General features: G+C 37.5%; 1 protein-coding gene across 3 annotated transcripts in view; it reads left to right on the top strand.

Annotated features, from left to right (window-relative positions):
• OXSR1 (oxidative stress responsive kinase 1) overlaps positions 1-18,130 on the top strand; it is a 67,619-nt gene that overhangs the window by 41,495 nt on the left and 7,994 nt on the right. For all 3 annotated transcript variants that reach the window (XM_054595506.1, XM_054595508.1, XM_054595507.1), the window contains 8 exons: positions 489-598; positions 2,498-2,599; positions 5,591-5,724; positions 7,708-7,756; positions 8,584-8,649; positions 11,322-11,444; positions 14,496-14,528; positions 17,374-17,520. In XM_054595506.1, the coding sequence (XP_054451481.1) occupies positions 489-598; positions 2,498-2,599; positions 5,591-5,724; positions 7,708-7,756; positions 8,584-8,649; positions 11,322-11,444; positions 14,496-14,528; positions 17,374-17,520 (764 nt within the window). The remainder of the gene's footprint in view (positions 1-488; positions 599-2,497; positions 2,600-5,590; positions 5,725-7,707; positions 7,757-8,583; positions 8,650-11,321; positions 11,445-14,495; positions 14,529-17,373; positions 17,521-18,130) is intronic.

Below are 18,130 nucleotides of genomic sequence, written 5' to 3'. Positions count from 1 at the left end.
GTAGAACGCCGGTTGCCGGGGCTGAGGGGAAGAGGGCAGTGTGGAAATATCGTTTAATGGGTCTAGAGTTTCAGTTGGGAAAGGGGGAAAGAATGGAGTGGAACAAGGAAGAAAATCTGAGATTATGATGATGTGTTGGGGTGGAGAGGAATGGCTATAGGGCCTGACTTGTTAAGCTGTGTTTTATTTTGGTCAAGAAGGTAAGCAGAGGTGCAGCTCACTCTTGAGTTGGCCGGGGTCCACTCAGACACGTACTTTTTTCTCCTTGCCCAGCAGCACCCGCGCCTTGGCCTCCTCCTTTTTCTCTACCTGAATAAAACTTGCTTTGTTCTCTTGTGTGCGCACGTGTGCACACACACAACACACACGAAAGTTCAGAAATAAGAGGCCATGCTGTTTGTATATAGCAGTATAACTACATTATATTTTCTTATTCATTTCTGTTTCTTACTGTACTTTTAATACCTTGCTATTGTATTCTGTTTCAGACTTTGGTGTCAGCGCTTTTTTAGCAACTGGTGGTGATATTACCCGAAATAAAGTGAGAAAGACCTTTGTTGGAACCCCTTGCTGGATGGCACCTGAAGTTATGGAACAGGTACTGCGTCTTTTTTAAATGGTTTAGGGTTTTATTACGGAATTGAAAAACACTGAGCGGTGTTGGCTTTTGTCTGGTACATTAGGTTAGCTTTGGGAAATACACTTCTCTGTTCCTTGGTTAAGACTTTCATCCTCCCTTTAAAAAAAAACTGGAACTTTACAAAGGGCATATGAAACTCAGAATTTACATGTATGCATACCAGAGACAACCTAAGGAACAATATAAAGAAGATTGGTTTAGTAATATTTCCCTTAGTAGAAATTAAATGACCTAATCCTTCTATGTGTAGTTTTAGTGCTTGGTTCTTGAGGGACTAGTTTTCTGCCTGCCCTTGTTTCCATTTGCTCTCAAACAGCTGCAGCCTGATGCCCCTCATCCCATCACCTATGGAAACTGCTGCATCTCAAAACCTGTTCTCATTTCTTGTTCCTTGTCTCGTTCTTTTTGTGGCGCTTGACACTATGGGCCATTCCCACCTTTCACTTCCTTAGCTTCGCCAGTGTTGTTTTCTAATTTTTTTTGTCTGTCAGACCAGTTCTCTAACCTCTTTTTGGCCCTCCTTCCACTGCTAAGTGACACTGCTCCTCAGGACCTTGTTCTTAAATTCAGCTCTTCTTGGACATAATCACTGGATGTTCTCTTTGTTTCCCACTTACTAATTATAAATTATATCCAGTCCAGCCTTGCTTCCTAAGCCTCTTGGTAGATGTTTCTAACTCCCTGTATGACGTGTTTTACAGAAATGCCTTATTGGTAAATCAAACTGAGTATGTAGAGCTGAATTTGCTTTTCACTCTGTTATAATGCCTGTAACCCCCCGTTGGTGAAGGGAGGACTCCCGCCCTCGGGTTCTGTGAATGGTTGGGCACCCAGTACCTGGCACTAGACCGATGCGATTGGCGGCAGTTTATTAATTGCATGTCCATCCACATAGCTGGGGGGAGGAGGACACTGCATGCCACACAGGTCTGATTTCAGGAAGATAGTGAACAAACAGTTACTGTGGGAGACAGGCTTTATAGTAGCAAGAGAGTAAGATGCCCCTTGGTTTCTTTGGGAAGATGGGATTGGCTTGTTTGAATAATTTCAAGGGCTGGCAAGGAGTGGAAACCTGCTACTCAGGGATACAGCGTTGTTGGGCTAGGGAACAGGAGCAGAGAGGGGAGGGGAATTTGAGCTGAGGTCATTAGAAGTCCTATTTTTTTACCAAATGTCAAGACAGCTAAAATATGGAACTTTAATTTAGGTCTCATTTGTTCCCAAAACCTATTTCTCCTCCATATTTAATGCTTAGGATAAACAATTAAAACATAGTTATATAATGTGCTGGTGACAGTGTAAGAGGAGAGGAATTTGGTGATATAATCACACCAACAACTTTAAAAATTTTCATATCCTTTGTAACTTTCATCATTATGAAAATTAAGATGATAAAACAGTACCATAAGAAATTTTGAAAACAAATGACTCACCACCTAACACTGCCTAACATTTCGTTCTGATTTTTTATTATTTTTTTAGACTATATACCTGTTTGTAATAATAGTATTAAAACTTATGAGAAAATCTGTATTTTTTCCTTCATGTTTTATCACAGGTGTTTTTTCATATTTTCATATGGGATTCATTAACCTTGCTTTAGGTTACCTATATATTTCTTGAAGTGAATATACCATACTTAACAATTTCCCCGTTAGTGAATGTTCATTCCGGTGGCTCTTTCTTGCCTTTTTTTTTCTTTCCTGTTCTCAAGTATATTTAGCTTTTGCCTACTTTAGATTATTTTATTGGTTTAAAGGTTATGAACACTTTCAGGTTTCTTGACACATATTGGAAACTACTTTTTAAAAGTGCTTTTAAGGTGGTTAATCGTATACATCTCTCTGTTCTTTACAGGTTAGAGGTTATGATTTCAAAGCCGACATCTGGAGTTTCGGAATCACAGCGATTGAGCTGGCCGCAGGGGCAGCTCCTTACCATAAGTATCCACCAATGAAGGTGAGGCCCGTGTTCAAAATACTACCCCAGCTCCTATGTTGGTTCTGTTCCAAAACCTTTCTTTAAAAAAATTCTTTAAAACTATAACTTAATAAAGCGAATTGGTTTATTGGCATGTAGCTAGCTAGGCTTTTTAAAAAATGACTCTTTCTTTGACACTTTTCCTCATAGAATCCTGCCCTGCCTTCTTTCTAACTCCTATAGCCGTTAAAATCCGCATTAGGTGCCTGATGTTTAGTAGTGAATGACTGTCCATTGTAGTTGACCTTTTTATATGATGACTCTCCACCTCCTGACTCGGACTAGGTTGATGTTAGGATCTGATGTCTCTCATTTTAGTGTGTGTTCCTTACAGTCGCCTTTAACTGGGATGAACTGCCTTAAGGGGGATGATGATCGTTTCTCCTTCATAGGGTTGTTGGGTTACGTATTAATAGTATTGTAGCTAACATTCATAGAGCATTCATTTTTCCAGGCACTGTTAAGTGCTTTTCATGTCTAAAATAAGGTAATTCATGCAAAGCCTTCATGTGCCATACATGTGTATTATTCTCATTTTATTAATAAAAGTTCAAATAAAAGCTTGCTTTGTGGTAGGGCACTAAGCAACTTTTAAAAGACCTATTATTATTTCCTGATGTAGTAGTTACCTGAAGCATAGTTGCTAATCCTGTCTCCACATTAGTAACAGGATGAGTTTTTTGTGTTTAACATGATGCTGCCAGTAAGCGGTCTATTAACTGTCTGCTGGGCGCACAGGCTCTGGGGTTTCCCGTGTGGCGCAGGTCAAGGTCAGCCACCCCCTGTGTTCTTTCTGGGGCCCCTTGACATAAGCTATAAAGTGATCTGTACATGGCTGCTGCTGGGACCACTCAACAAGAGGTATGGGGGCTGGGCTCAGTCTTTCTTGTTTGAGCGGGTTTAGGAAGGTCTGAAGCCTGCCCCTAGCCCAGCCATTTGTAGGGAAAAGCCACTGTTACCAGCGTGGGTGGGCCAGAAAGTTGGGTGGGGCAGGGCCTTAGGGGAGCTGTCAGGGCACTCACTGCTAACCCTGGGAGCCGGGTCGTTGGGGACTCCCAGACGGTGCTGCTGCACTGTGGCTCTGTGTGCGGGGAAGGGCTCAGAGAAGGAGCAGTGGCCGTCCATGGTCTGCAGTGCTGTGCCCCAGCTCTTGCCCTGATGCCAGACACTTCAGTTCCTCCTTGTGTGCCACTGGTGCTCTTCATGGTGCTGCCTGGGTACTGGAGCCGAGAGGGAGTGGGTCTGAGTAAGTCCATGTGCAGGGCCATCCAAGAGGAGATGCCAGAGAATCCCACAGTTTCTTCTGACAACCCAACCCCCTGGTTCTTAGAGCCAGGAGTTGTGGGAACTTACCTTCCTGGCACTGGAACTCTGGGTTGGGTGGTCTGGTGTGGGGCTGGGATCCCTCGCTCCCAAGATACCCCTTCTTTTTATATCCACCACATGTGGGTTTGGGACCAGCTTGTTCCACGTCTCTGTATCATTCCCCTTCACCCCTCTTACCCGTCTGGATGAATGTGGTTTCTTAATTCCTTAGTTGTCAGACTTCCGTACAGTTTGATTTTCTGACAGTTTTGAGTGGTATTTGTTCTGTAGTTTAGCTGTAATTTTGCTGTGGTTGTGCGAGGAGGCAAGCTGTGTTTACCTACACTTCCATCTTGCCCTGAAGTTCTGATACCCTGTGACTGTTTAAAATGGCACATCACCATTGTGAATTGTCATCATATTTATATTATTCATTATTCACATCTCTATGATTGTGGCGCACTTGAGGACCTTTAAGGCTCTAACAATGTAGAAGAGGGACTAAACCAGGAAAAGTATATTGTGAAAAACCTCTAAGCTCTCCATATTTTACACACACACACACACACGCATGCACGCGTGCCACCCCCCCGCCCGCCCCCCCGCCTGCCCCGCCAAATGCCTGATGGGTGAAATTTTGATTCTGTGAAAGGTTAGTGATATTTTAAGGCCATGATTTTCCTAAAGGTTAAGGACTCCTAGGAGTAAGTGGATATTCATGAGATTTTAAGAAGGGTTTTTTTATATAACAGTAAAGCCAAAGAAATGGCTTATTTTTAAAATTGACGTTGGTTGGGGGAGGATGAGGTTTACTTTTAATTCATTGTAGGCAGTGACTCCTACAATTATTGCCAGACATACACATATTAACCTAGTTGCTCAAAATAAGAACTATCACAAACCTTAGTAATTTTGTTTCAGTAAATAAAAATCTGAAAAGCAAGTAATAATTCTAATTGTAACCCCCTTTTATTTTTCACTGTTGACTTTATGTTTAGAAAAATGACTGATGCTTTTATAAAAACGTCAAACAGTGTAGAAAAACACATCACCTGGAGTCCTATCATACAGACAGGACCTTCGTTATATACATATCTGTGCATTAAGCTAGTATGTTGCCATGGAAGTTAGAGAAGGAAGAGATGGACAGAATATTCAAGACTGTCAGTTGCTATGGGGAAGGTGAGAAGAATGAGAACTAAAAAAGGCTCTAGCTTTGTTAACTAGGACATCATCAGTTATTTCTATGAAAAAAGTTTCTGAGTAGTTCTGTGAAGAGAAGGCCAGATTACAAGGTGTCGAATTGAAGCAGAGCCATGAATATAAAGTCCACAAGTTTACACTCTGAATTTTGCTGTAGTTTTAATTTTTTTAAAGACAGTTTGGTAGTGGAGGAGTAGGGACAGAAGACCTGAAGAAAGGATTCTAATCAAGGGACTTAGAGCGTGGATACAGCTGAGCCCTAGTAGGCGCGTCATCTGGGAAGCCAACCTTCGATAGGGTATTGTGAATGTGGGTAACTCTGGGTTCTGAACAGCTGGTCTAGATGTGAACTTTTAGAAAATAAAATCTGCTCGTGTGTTGGGGATTGTTTATATTAAAAAGTCTTGGCCACAGTATTCAATTGAGTCTTCAGAAGTTTTTGTTATATTGAAAATCTTACAGGTTTTGATGCTGACACTGCAGAATGATCCACCTTCATTGGAAACTGGTGTTCAAGATAAAGAAATGCTGAAAAAATATGGGAAATCATTTAGAAAAATGATTTCATTGTGCCTTCAAAAGGATCCAGAAAAAAGGTAAAATAAGAGAAAAAAGCTTACTTTTCACCTAATATGTAACTAGAGTCATGTACATATGTACACAGGGAATATTCAAAGAAACGAAATATAAACTATGAAAAAATGTACAGAGACCATTACCCTAGATTGGAAATGAATAAATTACTTTCCTCTTTTTAGTATACAGTGTACCCTAAACAGTTCCACTATTTCCTGGTAATTTCTTACAATTATATATTTGTATGTTGTGAATTCCCTATTAATAAAATATCAAGTTAGTAGGAGAGGTTGTTTTTAATTTGCATTTAAGAGATAAACAAATATCTTAATTCTGTTTATAATTTTAATAAGAAAAGAAATACACATAGTAAACATATGTCAAATAATATTATTCTTATTGGAAAGATACTTTAGTAAGTGGACCAAAACTTCAAAGAGCTTATCTTGTTAACACTAGACATATTGGATGACAAGCAAATAAATGAACGTCATCATCTAATGTGTATATATTTATGAATTAAACAGAATCAGAATCTTGAAGACCCTTGAGTACAACCTTTTGTCTTTGAGGTCAATCAGGTACCTAGTCATAGAGGTGGGACTTGAATCTAAAACTCCTGGTTCTTGGACTCTGTTCTCACTCTGTCTTCTTTCTCTGCCTCACATATGAATTCCACTCAGTTTCTTAGCACTAAGAGTTCTTTAATTTTGTATTCTGTAATGATCACCAAAAATAAATGCTTTTAAATGACTTTAGTATATTTAATGGGTCTTCAGAATTGTTGGAAATATTGGAAAGGGTAAGAAAAACAGAGCAAAGTTCAAAACTGTGTTTTTAGGGCTTTTTTTCTGTTTCTGAATAAACTGGTATAAAGGATAGGGAATACTTTTCTTCTGCCAACTTAGTTGACTAAAATAACGAAATTTTCTTGTTACAAATACCCAGAAGTTCTGGATAAATCTGTCAAACTTTAAAAAAAAACAAATTCAGAAATGAGCTTGCAATAAAGGGAAGTCCTCAGATGTTAAAAATAATGAGGAAGCCATGAATTAGAGAAGAAAAATCATGAACTAATCCTGTGGCTGTCCACAGTGGGCCAGTGTTCATTCCCACTTCCACACAGGGAGTGGAAATGGGGTAAAGGGCAAGCCCAGCAGGGATTTTAAACTGCATTTGCATCTTGAGTGAAAGGACAGACCAGAAAACAAACAACCAAAATCTGTCCATTATCACAAAGACATAACAAAAATCTCTCCTGAATAATGAAGCCCCTGACCTGGGTATTCTTCAGGTGTACAGTCTGAATTTATACTGACCATGTCATGCAGGAGATCAGAGGATTAAAAAGTGAAATTATTACCTAGCCAGGTCCATCTCTTATGTATAGTATTACTTATTCTTTATTCTCAATCATACTTACTAAAAATTTTGTAAAATTGATGATACCTTTATTTAAATGAAGGAAGTAAGACTGTGCACAGTTGAGTTCCAGTTGACTTTAGATTAAATTTGGGGAATATCCATTACATTTATAATCCTTAATTTGTTAAGGGAAATGGCGAAAACTGTTTTTTAGACTATGTAGTTACCTAAGATGATGGCTACCAGGGAGCCACATGGCAAGAAACAGAGGGCTCTGTGAGGTTAGATGTATTTTTATACCTTGTTAAAGTAAACTTTGTCCAGCCTACTTCTTGGGAAATAATATTAAACAGCAAATATATTGGAAGCTGCTAAGAAATCATGCTTCTAAAAGAAACATTTCACTAATGATTTTGTCAAAGACCTACAATAATTATTATCAGAACATTTCTATGTGAGTTTTTATTCTACTTAACATCTTGTACCAAATTTATCCTACTTTTTTTAAAGCTGGTTAAAGAAAGTGAAGTACACTGAGTTTTTATCTTACTGCTTAAGAAATCATTTTCTTATTTTTGAAGATTAAAAACTGACATTGCACTTGAATTAACTGTAAAAACTTTCTTTTCTGGTTTTAGACCAACAGCAGCAGAATTGTTGAGGCACAAATTTTTCCAAAAAGCAAAGGTAGGAAATTATAATTTCTTTTAACATTTTATTTATTTATTTTTTAGAGAGAGGGAGAGGGAGAAAGAAAGGGAAAGAAATATCTATGGGTTGCCTCTTGCATGCTTCCAACTCCAAAACGCAGGCACGTGCCCTGACCAGGAATTGAACTGGTGACCTTTTGGTTCACAGGCCAGTACTCAATCCACTGAGCCATCTCAACCAGGGTAGAAATTCTAGCTTTTGATTTTATGTATTCATTTGATTTTCTTCAGTTATCTAAATTAGGTTTACTGCTCAGAAATTACATTATCTTCAGATGATCATATTTAGAAGAATGATAAAAGAGCAAATCGTTACATGATCTATACAGTCTTTGGTAATTAAGATACATGCTTTCGAATATATAAATTTATTTTTAAATGTCAATAGAGTAAACTTAGAACAATGAATATTAAATTTTGCCATTATAAAATAATCTGTGAAAAATACTGAGTTCTCATTTCAGGTAAATTAGTAAACATCTCAGTTCCCAAAGATAACAGATAAGTGAGATGTTATTGTAGTTGGAAGAATGGGACCATGATCCCAAAGGACATATAGTAAAAAACAAACTTTTCATAGAAATGGTTCATAACAGCACCCTAAAGCTCTGTCTTGGTTTATAAACCCAGGGTAGTAATGTCCTAAAGGAGCTTCAGAGTAAAAGAATGGAACCTTTTCTCAAACTTCTTTTTGAAGCATTTATTTACTTTGTCACATTTTAATTTTGGTGAACATTTCTTTGTCAATTTTTTGGTTCAATAAAAACTTCTTGTAAGAAGAAAATACTTCTTTTTCCTCTCCAGAATAAAGAATTTCTTCAAGAAAAAATATTGCAGAAAGCACCAACCATTTTTGAAAGAGCTAAAAAGGTAAATGGGCATTTAACTCCATTTTCCTGTGAAATTGCTTAGACTTACTTTTGCATTTAGAATGTATATGTTAAGCAATACCTTGTTAACAGTGTGAGTATTACTCAGTTTCTTTCAGCCCTTTTACGTTCTTCAGTACATTCATTTATCAAATATTCATTGGTCTACTGAATGCCTAGGTATTACTTCGCTGTCTACTAGAAGGAAAAGGTATGTTAAGCAATTGATGAATTAATAATGAACTGTGTTAAGTCACTATTTGCAGCTACCAGAGTGAGTTGTGAAGTTGGGCCCTTTTGTCACACTATACAGAAGTATTGAAGGTACCACTTCACACCTATTAGAATGACTATACTAAAAAAGATGGATGATACCAAGTTTTTATAAAGATGTGGAGAAATTGGAACCCTCACACATTAATGGAAATAAATGTAAAATGGTGCAGCCACTTCAGAAGGTAGTTTGGCAGTTCCTCAGAAGATTAAATAGAGTTGCCGTATGACCCAGCAGTTCCACTTCTAGGCATATCTAAGAGAATTGAATACATGGACCCACAAAAACATGTACATGTATGTTCATAGCAGCATTATTCGTAATAACAAAAAAGTGTAAACTGCCTGATGTCCATCTGCTGATGAGTGGATATGTAAGAAGTCCTGTATCTATATAATGGAATATTATTTGGCAATAAAAAGGAATGGAGTACTGGTGCATGCTGTAACAAGTATGAGCCTTTAAAACAGTGTGCTAATTGAAAGAAGCCAGTTACAAAAGACAACAGGTTGTATGATTCCATTTACATGAAATGCTCAGACTAGGCAGATGTATAGAGACAAAATAGATTAGTGGTTGCCAAGGCCTGGAAGGATCGTAGATAAATGAGTAGTTAGTTACTGTTAATGGGTATGGATATTTTGCGGGAGGTGGGGGATAGGGAGGGAGTGAAAAAAATAATCTAAACTTGATTGTACAAATGGTTTCACAACTCCTAATAAATTAAAAATCATTGAATTATATACTTTAAATGGGTTAATTATATGCTACATGAATTATATCTCAATAAAGCTGTTAGTTTTTCAAAAGCATTTAGAGGATGGCAGCACCACTGAAAAAAAGCCTGTGGAAACTGAAACATCATAGAAGAAATGAAAAAATTCAATGCAAAGGCTATAGAGTCCAGTTAAGGAAATTTCTCAGAAAACAGAGCCAAGAGGCCAAGCAATAGATAACAGGAGAGAAAAGACAAGAATATTAGAGGATCATTTGAAAAGGTTCAACAGATGAATAAAAAGAATTCCAGAAAAGGAGAACCAAAAAACAAAAACAAAAAAAATACCCAAGAGAAAGGAAATCATCAAAGAAGAAATGCTGTCTGGAAAAAAATTTAAAACTAATGGCCATGAATTTCCAGCTTGAAAGAGCCTAAGTACCCAGCACAATGAATGAAAGTAGAGTAACACAAAAGCGCACTATCGAGATAACTCAGAGTTCTGTAGGCAAGAAGATAACAGGAGGAGGAACGGAGCTCAGACAGGATCACAAGTCAGAATGACCTCAGCAGCACCTCTGGAAACCGGATCACAATGGAGCAATTGTGTTCACCATTAGCAAAGAAAAGGATTTCTAACCCAGGCCTTTTTTTACCAGACAAACTAGAAGTCAAATGTAGAGATGGAGTAAAGATATGCTCAGAAATGCCTGTCTTGAGTAAGTGAGCCGTGCTAATAGTGGAAGAAGTGCTTACACTGAGAACAGAGAAGTTACATGATCCAGGAAGCATGGTCCTCTGAGTAATGGGGGCGTGAGATCTGAAGTAGCAGACCTGGTGTGAAACCGTTCCAGGGTGGAGCAGATCAACAGGCTCTGGTGGGAGGCTTCCTCAAGATGATGTTACTGATGCTGGATACCTAATGCATATTAATGTGCTGAGAGAAGGTTTACATGGCTGGGAGAGAACTGAGGGGTAAATATTGACTCCAGGGAAACAAAAATGTTATGTAGGAAAGGAAGGTAACTATAGTGTACAATAAGGCTCAGCTGTTTCAGTTATGTACTTGTAATCAGGTTATGTAAATACTGAATATTGATTTAACCACAATTACAATGTATCTTCAGAAAAAGAGTAGAGGATTGTTAATAGGGTTAAATTCTCATTTTCCCAAGTGGCAAGTTCAATAGGTAATTCCTAAAACCAAAAAACTCAAGGGGTAATAATGAGACCATGTTACGTAGAGAGCTGAATATAAATTCCAAAACAATAAGATAAAATGAGTTGAAAATGGTTGCTTGTGGTGAAAAGAATGAAAGGCAAGAGATTATTGTTTTTCTTGACAAAACTTTCACAGCTGTAGTACTCTTAAAACTGGACATGTATAATTGTAATTTTAAAAATTAAAAAGATAAAGAGAAAATTAATTTGACCTGTGACTTCACATAAGGAATACTTGGGTAGTGCTCAAGTTCAGCATATAGAAGTGGAGAGAAAGTCAGTGGTTGTGAGTAAGGAAAGATTGGAGATTGTAAACAGAACCGGGGAGGTGTGGAAGATACTTCCAAGGAAAATTAGTATCTGCTTACTGTGTTGAAGTAGTAGAAGAGAGGAAAATGTAATTGACTTTTCTGTATAGTAAATGTCAACATTATGATAATTTACAACTCTCTTCCAATGACAGGTTCGAAGAGTACCAGGTTCCAGTGGCCGCCTTCATAAGACAGAAGACGGTGGCTGGGAGTGGAGTGATGATGAGTTTGATGAAGAAAGTGAGGAAGGGAAAGCAGCAATTTCACAACTCAGGGTAAGTTTTGTGAAATTACATGCTTTAGCTAGAGCTGTCCTTTTGTCTGAAGCCTCTGAGATAATACTGTATTCTGTGATTTCTGGTAAGACTACCCAGTTAATATATTAAAAATACAAGTGTTAGTGACAGAATTTCCTTGACCAACTTACCAACATCAGGAGTCCAATTAATTCTACGTGGAAAAGTGGGCTGGCAGATCTATTTGGATATGATAGTATCTAGGGCATAGACAAATCATCCAATCTAGAGATGAAAACTACAGTGTTAGAGATAATACATTGGGTAGATTTAATGCCTGCTTATGTATTGCAAAGAAAAGATTAGTGAAGTTGAAAGACTAAGATTAATAGAACTTTGTTTCTGAGGTCTGCTAACCTTCTACCTGAAGTGTAATAGTATACTCTTTAATTGGTATATCCTGGATGATGACGATGTATGTGTTAGTTTTTGTTAGAAGCAATGAAGACAGGGGTCTTATTTTCAATTGTTTCTTCACTCTTGCCTAAGGTCAATGCCTCAATTGATTGTTAGGACTCAATCCTAAAAATAGAAAACAAACACACACAAAATCAGATTTATAGAATATTACAATGTCTGAGATGGAAAATAAATTGGATGGAATTAGTAGCAAATTAGACACTGTAGAAGAAAAGATTAATGAACTTGAAAGCTAGCAATAGAAACTGTAAAGTGAAACTGAAAAAAAAGAATTTTTTAAAAATGAAAAGAGAATCAGTGAGCTAATACAAACATTAAACAGCTTAATATACATGTTATTGGAGTTTCCGGTGTGTTTAGGAGATACTAATGTTTAAGGTCAGTATAGCCGCCTTGTCTGCTCAGAACCTTCTGTGGTGTGAGTGGTGGGTAGTGGTATTGCTGTCTGCTTTTAAGAACGAAAGCTTCATGGAGAAGTGGCTGATTCCAGGGCTTAACACAGAAGATACACAAGATGAATCTGGAATACCTTTGTTGTCAGAAAGAAAATATTTTTTTATTAAAACAAGAAGTTATAATAAAACAAGAGCCCAGTTGACAGAGTTCCCAGTGGCCAAATTAGCAAGAATTTAACAATCAAAATCATTGAGTGCAGTAATAAATTATAAATAGGAACCTTTCTCGTAGGTTCCTATTTCTTAAATTAGGAAGCTTTAATGGGAGAAAAGGATAGCTTTTCGTTATAATAAACTGCCTGTACTGACTGGTAAATGTTGAGGAGTGCTGAAGAGGGAAAATTATCATTTTACATCCATCATAAAGCAATCATAAATATTAGATAAGGCAAGGATGGTCAGCCGATGCTAAATATAGGGGAAAGTCTTGATGAGCAGTATATTTACATGGTTTTAGAGTGTCTCTCTGTGGTGCAGCTTTTAGTTGCAAAGGACAAAATAGTTACTGCATACTGGAGGAATCAGAAAATGCCCTAAGTAGATGATTAAAATTAACATCACCAATGAGGGGCAGACGTGATTCCCTAGGATATGACAGCCTAGGAAGGACATATCTCTGTGTAGAATTCAGCTGGGAATTCATATAACAGTCTAAATGAAGAGGAAACCATCAGACAACCCACAGATCAGAAACATTCTATTCAAATAAAGTGTGTAAGGGAAGGGGATGCTCTTAAATAGTATTTATGTGCCAGATAAAGACAACTCTAAAGAGACATGACAGCTAATTGCAATACATGATCCTAAGAGTACACACTCTGCTGGAAGAAAAACAAAGGGCTATATGTTAGATTATGGACGATAAGTAAGGTAAAAAGTATTACTGTTATATTTACTGAAGTTGATTATTTTAGTACTGCTTTGTAAGAGAATATCCCTTGTAAGAAATGCACGGTGACCATTCAGTGGTAGACAGCTATGACATAGGCAGTGTACAAGAACAATACAATTATATATGTGTTTTATATTATGTATTTATAAATATGTATGTTATAGTAAATATATGATATATATTATATATGTATATATTTTAAAAGACAGAAAATGAACCTTGAAAAAAATAAAACAGATGAAGAATAAAGGCAATTAATGAGTCACTCTGGGTAAAGAGTATACTGGTGTTCTTTGTATTGTTCTTTATGTAGGTTTAAAAATTTTTCTAAATATAAAGTCAAAAAGAAAGGTTTGCGTTGCCCGTTTATTTGCTGTGATACATTAGCTATTACCTAACCCTTGATTCTCCTTAATAAAATTGTGGTGAAAATTTTAAAACAAACCTAGGCTGATCTTTTAAGTAGTCTAAATCCATAGTCAGTAAAAAAAAAAAACCATAATTTTTTTTTCTTTAGAGATTATTCTCCAGTAGATCCAGAATTACTACTAACATTTTTGATTTATTAAATAAATTTAGCTTAGATTTTCATATGGAAGATTATACTTGGTTTTTCAGTTTTGGTTCAAGAGTTTTCTCCATTAAAGCCAATCATCAGCCCCTGCCCGTGTGACCCGGTTGGACATTGTCCTGCAAAGCAGAAGGTCGCCTGTTCAATTACTGGGCAGAGCACATGCCTCGGTTGTGTTTGGTCCCCGGTTGGGGTGCGTGGGAGAGGCAACCCATCAGTGTTTCCCTCCCCGCTTCTTCTCCCTCTTATTAAAAATAAGTAAATGAAATCCTTTTTTTTTTTTTTAATAAAAAACCCATAATCAAAATTACTCTGTGTTGAGAATGTATTACATAATTAGCTTGAAGGTTGACATTTGGTCTGGGATGTTATGCACATAATATTTTCATAATTAGGAAGAGTTGTACTTTGACGAATTATTATCTAAGAATTCAATCTCATTACGTTTGCTTATAAACCTCAGGTTGTGATGTCTTCAAATAGTGTAAGTACAGGCCACCTGGACAAATAATGCAATAGTCTCACGATAGTTTTCTTTTTTCAGAAAACTTTCACTAGAGTTGCCGGTGAGTTAATGTGTGGATCAGAATGATGGACTTGACTTGCATTTCCACATTCCGTGCAGTGTGGAACAGACTGCAAGTAACCTGAGTTTTGCGTTAACAAGCCTTCTGTTTTTGTATTTCTTTTAGTCTCCCCGAGTGAAAGAATTATCAAGTTCTGAGGTAAGTGGCTGTGGCTATTGAATTGCTAAAGTATATGCGCTTTTGTTTGGCTTTGGCTTTAATGTTAAGCACATGTTTTGTATGTGCCCAAATAGGAATGAGAATTTACATGAGTTGAATTTTATCAGAGATGGTGATTATGAGTTTGAATGGAACTTTGCAGTAAATTGGTGCCATTGCACTTATTTCAAAAGTTGGCCTAAAGGCCCAGAATGTTCTTCCTTGCTTGCTTCACTTTACGATTTACTTGTCTGGCTTTGGCTGCTTAAAGGGAAAAGTAGTATTTTTGCATTAATCTGTCCAGGAATTTGTCATATGCCACCGTTACTTTTTAGAAGCCTCGTCTCTTGTTAAATAGATTCATTTGTCTGTAGTTACTGCCTCAGTGTAATAGAAAATCCTACTAAACAGACTCCTTTTAATCTGGCCTGCATTGTGTTCGTTACGTGAAGGGAATAATAATTTCTTGAGTGCATTCTGTCATACATTTGTCCATCTGGCAGTATCTGCATTCTGAGCTCAGTATTTGGATTGAGGGCACACATGTCTTGTTCTTAAACCAATTTGTTCTGTCCCTATACTTAAAAGTAACTATTTGTTTTGTTTTATTTGTGTGTATAGTATACAATTTGGGTACATGATTTGCGTACATAGTATTATATTGTTTAAGGCTGAAAATGCTGTACTTCAGCCTATTAATGGGCCACATTACAGTTGATACTAGAACTACTACTCCTTAAGACTTCTGGCTCCTCTTCTTGTACATGATAGAATTGCATTCCTTGCCCCTTGAGGTTCTGCATGGCCGTGGCGGTTACTTTGGCCAATGAAATGTGAGCAGGAAGAGCCACTCCCCCTTTCCCTGGGTTCCCTGGCCTCTGTTGCCTTAACCTGTGTCCCTGAATGAAGGTGACACCTAATTTAACCTCTTCCAGAGAGAGGGAGACGGGAAATGTGTGCAAGAAGTAACTTTTGTTCTTGTAATTACTGAGAATTTAAGATTATTTGTTATTTCTCTAACTTAACCTACCTTGATGAGTTTTTAGTTTCTCTGAAATTGAATGAGGGGGTATTTTAGGGATTATCCAGAGTTTTTCTTTTTAGTCTGTTCTTGTTCCTTTGCCTAAATAGCTTCTTCCATGCTCATACTTACATTCTCATGATCGTTACTTTGTTGTTGTTGTTTGAAATTATGGTGGAATATACCATCTTAACCATTTTTAAATGTGCAGTTCAGCGGCATTCAGTACATTCCCACTGTCATGCAGCCCTCACCAGCGTCTGTCTCCGGAGTTCTTTTCATCTTGCAGAACCGAAACTGCCCCCAGTCGCTCCTCATCCCCGCTCCCCCCCAGCTCCTGGTTATAGTGCTCTGCTGTCTCTGAGTTTGACCTCTCTGTGTACCCCATACAGTGGGATCATACAGAATCTGTCTTCTTGTGACTGGCTTATTTTACTCAGCATAGTGCTCTCGATGTTCATATATGCAACATGTGTCAGAATTTCCTGGCTTCCTTTTTAGACTGAACAATACTTCATTGTATGTACATGCCACATTGTTTATCCATTCGTCTGTTAGTGGACCCCTGGAGGGCCTCCATCTTGTGGCCGCTGTTAACAAAGCTGCTGTGCACACGGCTGCACAAACACCTGTTTGAGTCCGAGCTTTCAGTTCTTTTGGGTCTGTACCCAGAAGGGAATTGCTGGGTCATATGGCTATTCTATTTTTAATTTTTTGAAGAACCAATGTGCTGTTTTCCCTACTGGCTGCACTGTTTTACATTCCTATCTGCAATGCATGAGGTTCTGATTTCTCCACATCCTCTCATTACTTTGTATAACTTTTTTGTCTTTATTATTGGTAAACATATAAGTAAGTATACACCTTATTTTGAAATAGTGTTAATAATTATATTAACATTTTGAAAACCGATTGTAAAGTTCTGTTTTTCTATCAAAATCCAGAACTAATGAGTAACACTTGATTTCCTCTATATGAAGCAAAATGAACACAAAATTTTACTTCCTTGTCTCCATGATTTTGTTTATATATTATTATGAGCTCTTAGACCTCTCTTATTGCCCTTCTAATTTTTTTCTCTCTTAACTCTAAATTTTGACCATTGCATTGATTTCTTTTCACTAACTTTCTTCTCCAAGTTACATAATTAAAGTGTATGAAATATTTCAAACATGCAAAATAATATAATAATGTCTATGTTAGTTATAAAGTTTCACATCCAGTTTAAAAGCATTTCAGATATGTTAAGGAATTATTGGTTGATTATCTTTCTTTATAAGTAACAAAGTCCCTAGACATAGAAAAATGTAACTTCTGTAAGTTTGTATTGTATATCTAAATCTGTATTTTGGATGTACTGTTTTTCTAGGCAAAGGGGACAGAATAGAGGTAGTTAAAAATAATCATGAGCCCTGACCAGTGTGGCTTAGTTGGTTGGGCATCATTCCACAAAGTGTAAGGTCTCTGGTTTGATTCCCAGTCAGGGTGCATGCCTGGGTTGGGGGTTCAGTCCCTCTTTGGGTCATATACAAGAAGCAACTGATTGAATCTTCTCTCTCACATCCATGTTTCTCTCCCTCACTTTCTCCCTCCTTTCCCCTCTCTCTAAAAATAAATAAAATCTTAAAAATAAATAAATAAATATGATGCAATTAACTGCTATTCTGAAGAAGAAAAAAATGTGAACTATTGTAAGTTGCAGCATCACCGAACCTCAAAAACACTATCCTAAGTGAAAGAAGCCAGACACAAAAGAATGCATAGTTCAGTGACATTGATTGAAACTTTATTCAAGGACATGCATTATATGTGCTTTTGTTTCAGCTGTTTCCAACAACTGATCCCGTGGGTACTTTACTTCAAGTTCCAGAACAGATTTCGGCTCATCTACCTCAGCCAGCTGGGCAGACCCCTGCACAGCCAACTCAAGTCTCACTCCCACTCCCCGCTGAGCCAGCAAAAACAGCCCAGGTAAAGCAGGGGGATGCATTCATGGTTAGCCTCCTGGGAAGGCGGAGAAAGCAGAGAGTAATGTAGAGCACAGCCTAATGTAAGGAGGTCAGTATCTTGGTAGATTTTGAAACAAGTTAGAATTCTTTTTTCACAGTTTTAAATGTATGCAGGTAAGAGAATTTTACAAGGATCACATAGCTTCTTATGCAAAAAAAACGTTAACCGTGGAAACATTCCAAACATCAAAAATTTGGGAGTTAATTTGTTTGCTTTTTATTAGATCCTTGTTATGTTTAACTGCAAAATGCAGCTGACAGAGTTATCTTGACACTAGGAAAACTGTCAGCTGTTCTCTTGTCATTCACTTTTATTTGTGTTATTTATTAATACTATCTCCAATCCATGATTTTCCTGTATTACCCTTTTTAAGATATTTATCAATTTTGTAAAGGTTGGTTCTATTAAAATGAGGTAATGTAGTCTGTAGGTCCACCTAATCAGGCGCACGCAGCCTAGGGAGCGAGGGCCCCACTGTGACCCCCGGCTGGGTAGCTGCCGTTTCTTCCTCAGGCAACTTCAGGTGCTCTGTGTAACACGGGACGTTATGCTCCATGGTTAGAGAAAGGGT

Source organism: Pteronotus mesoamericanus, unplaced genomic scaffold (genome assembly GCF_021234165.1).
Source record: "Pteronotus mesoamericanus isolate MK-2021 breed Mesoamerican mustached bat unplaced genomic scaffold, CSHL_Meso_final scaffold_54, whole genome shotgun sequence".
Classification (NCBI taxonomy): domain Eukaryota; kingdom Metazoa; phylum Chordata; class Mammalia; order Chiroptera; family Mormoopidae; genus Pteronotus; species Pteronotus mesoamericanus.
Note: the sequence above shows the minus strand (reverse complement) of the source record. Positions and strands in the feature narration are given on the sequence as shown.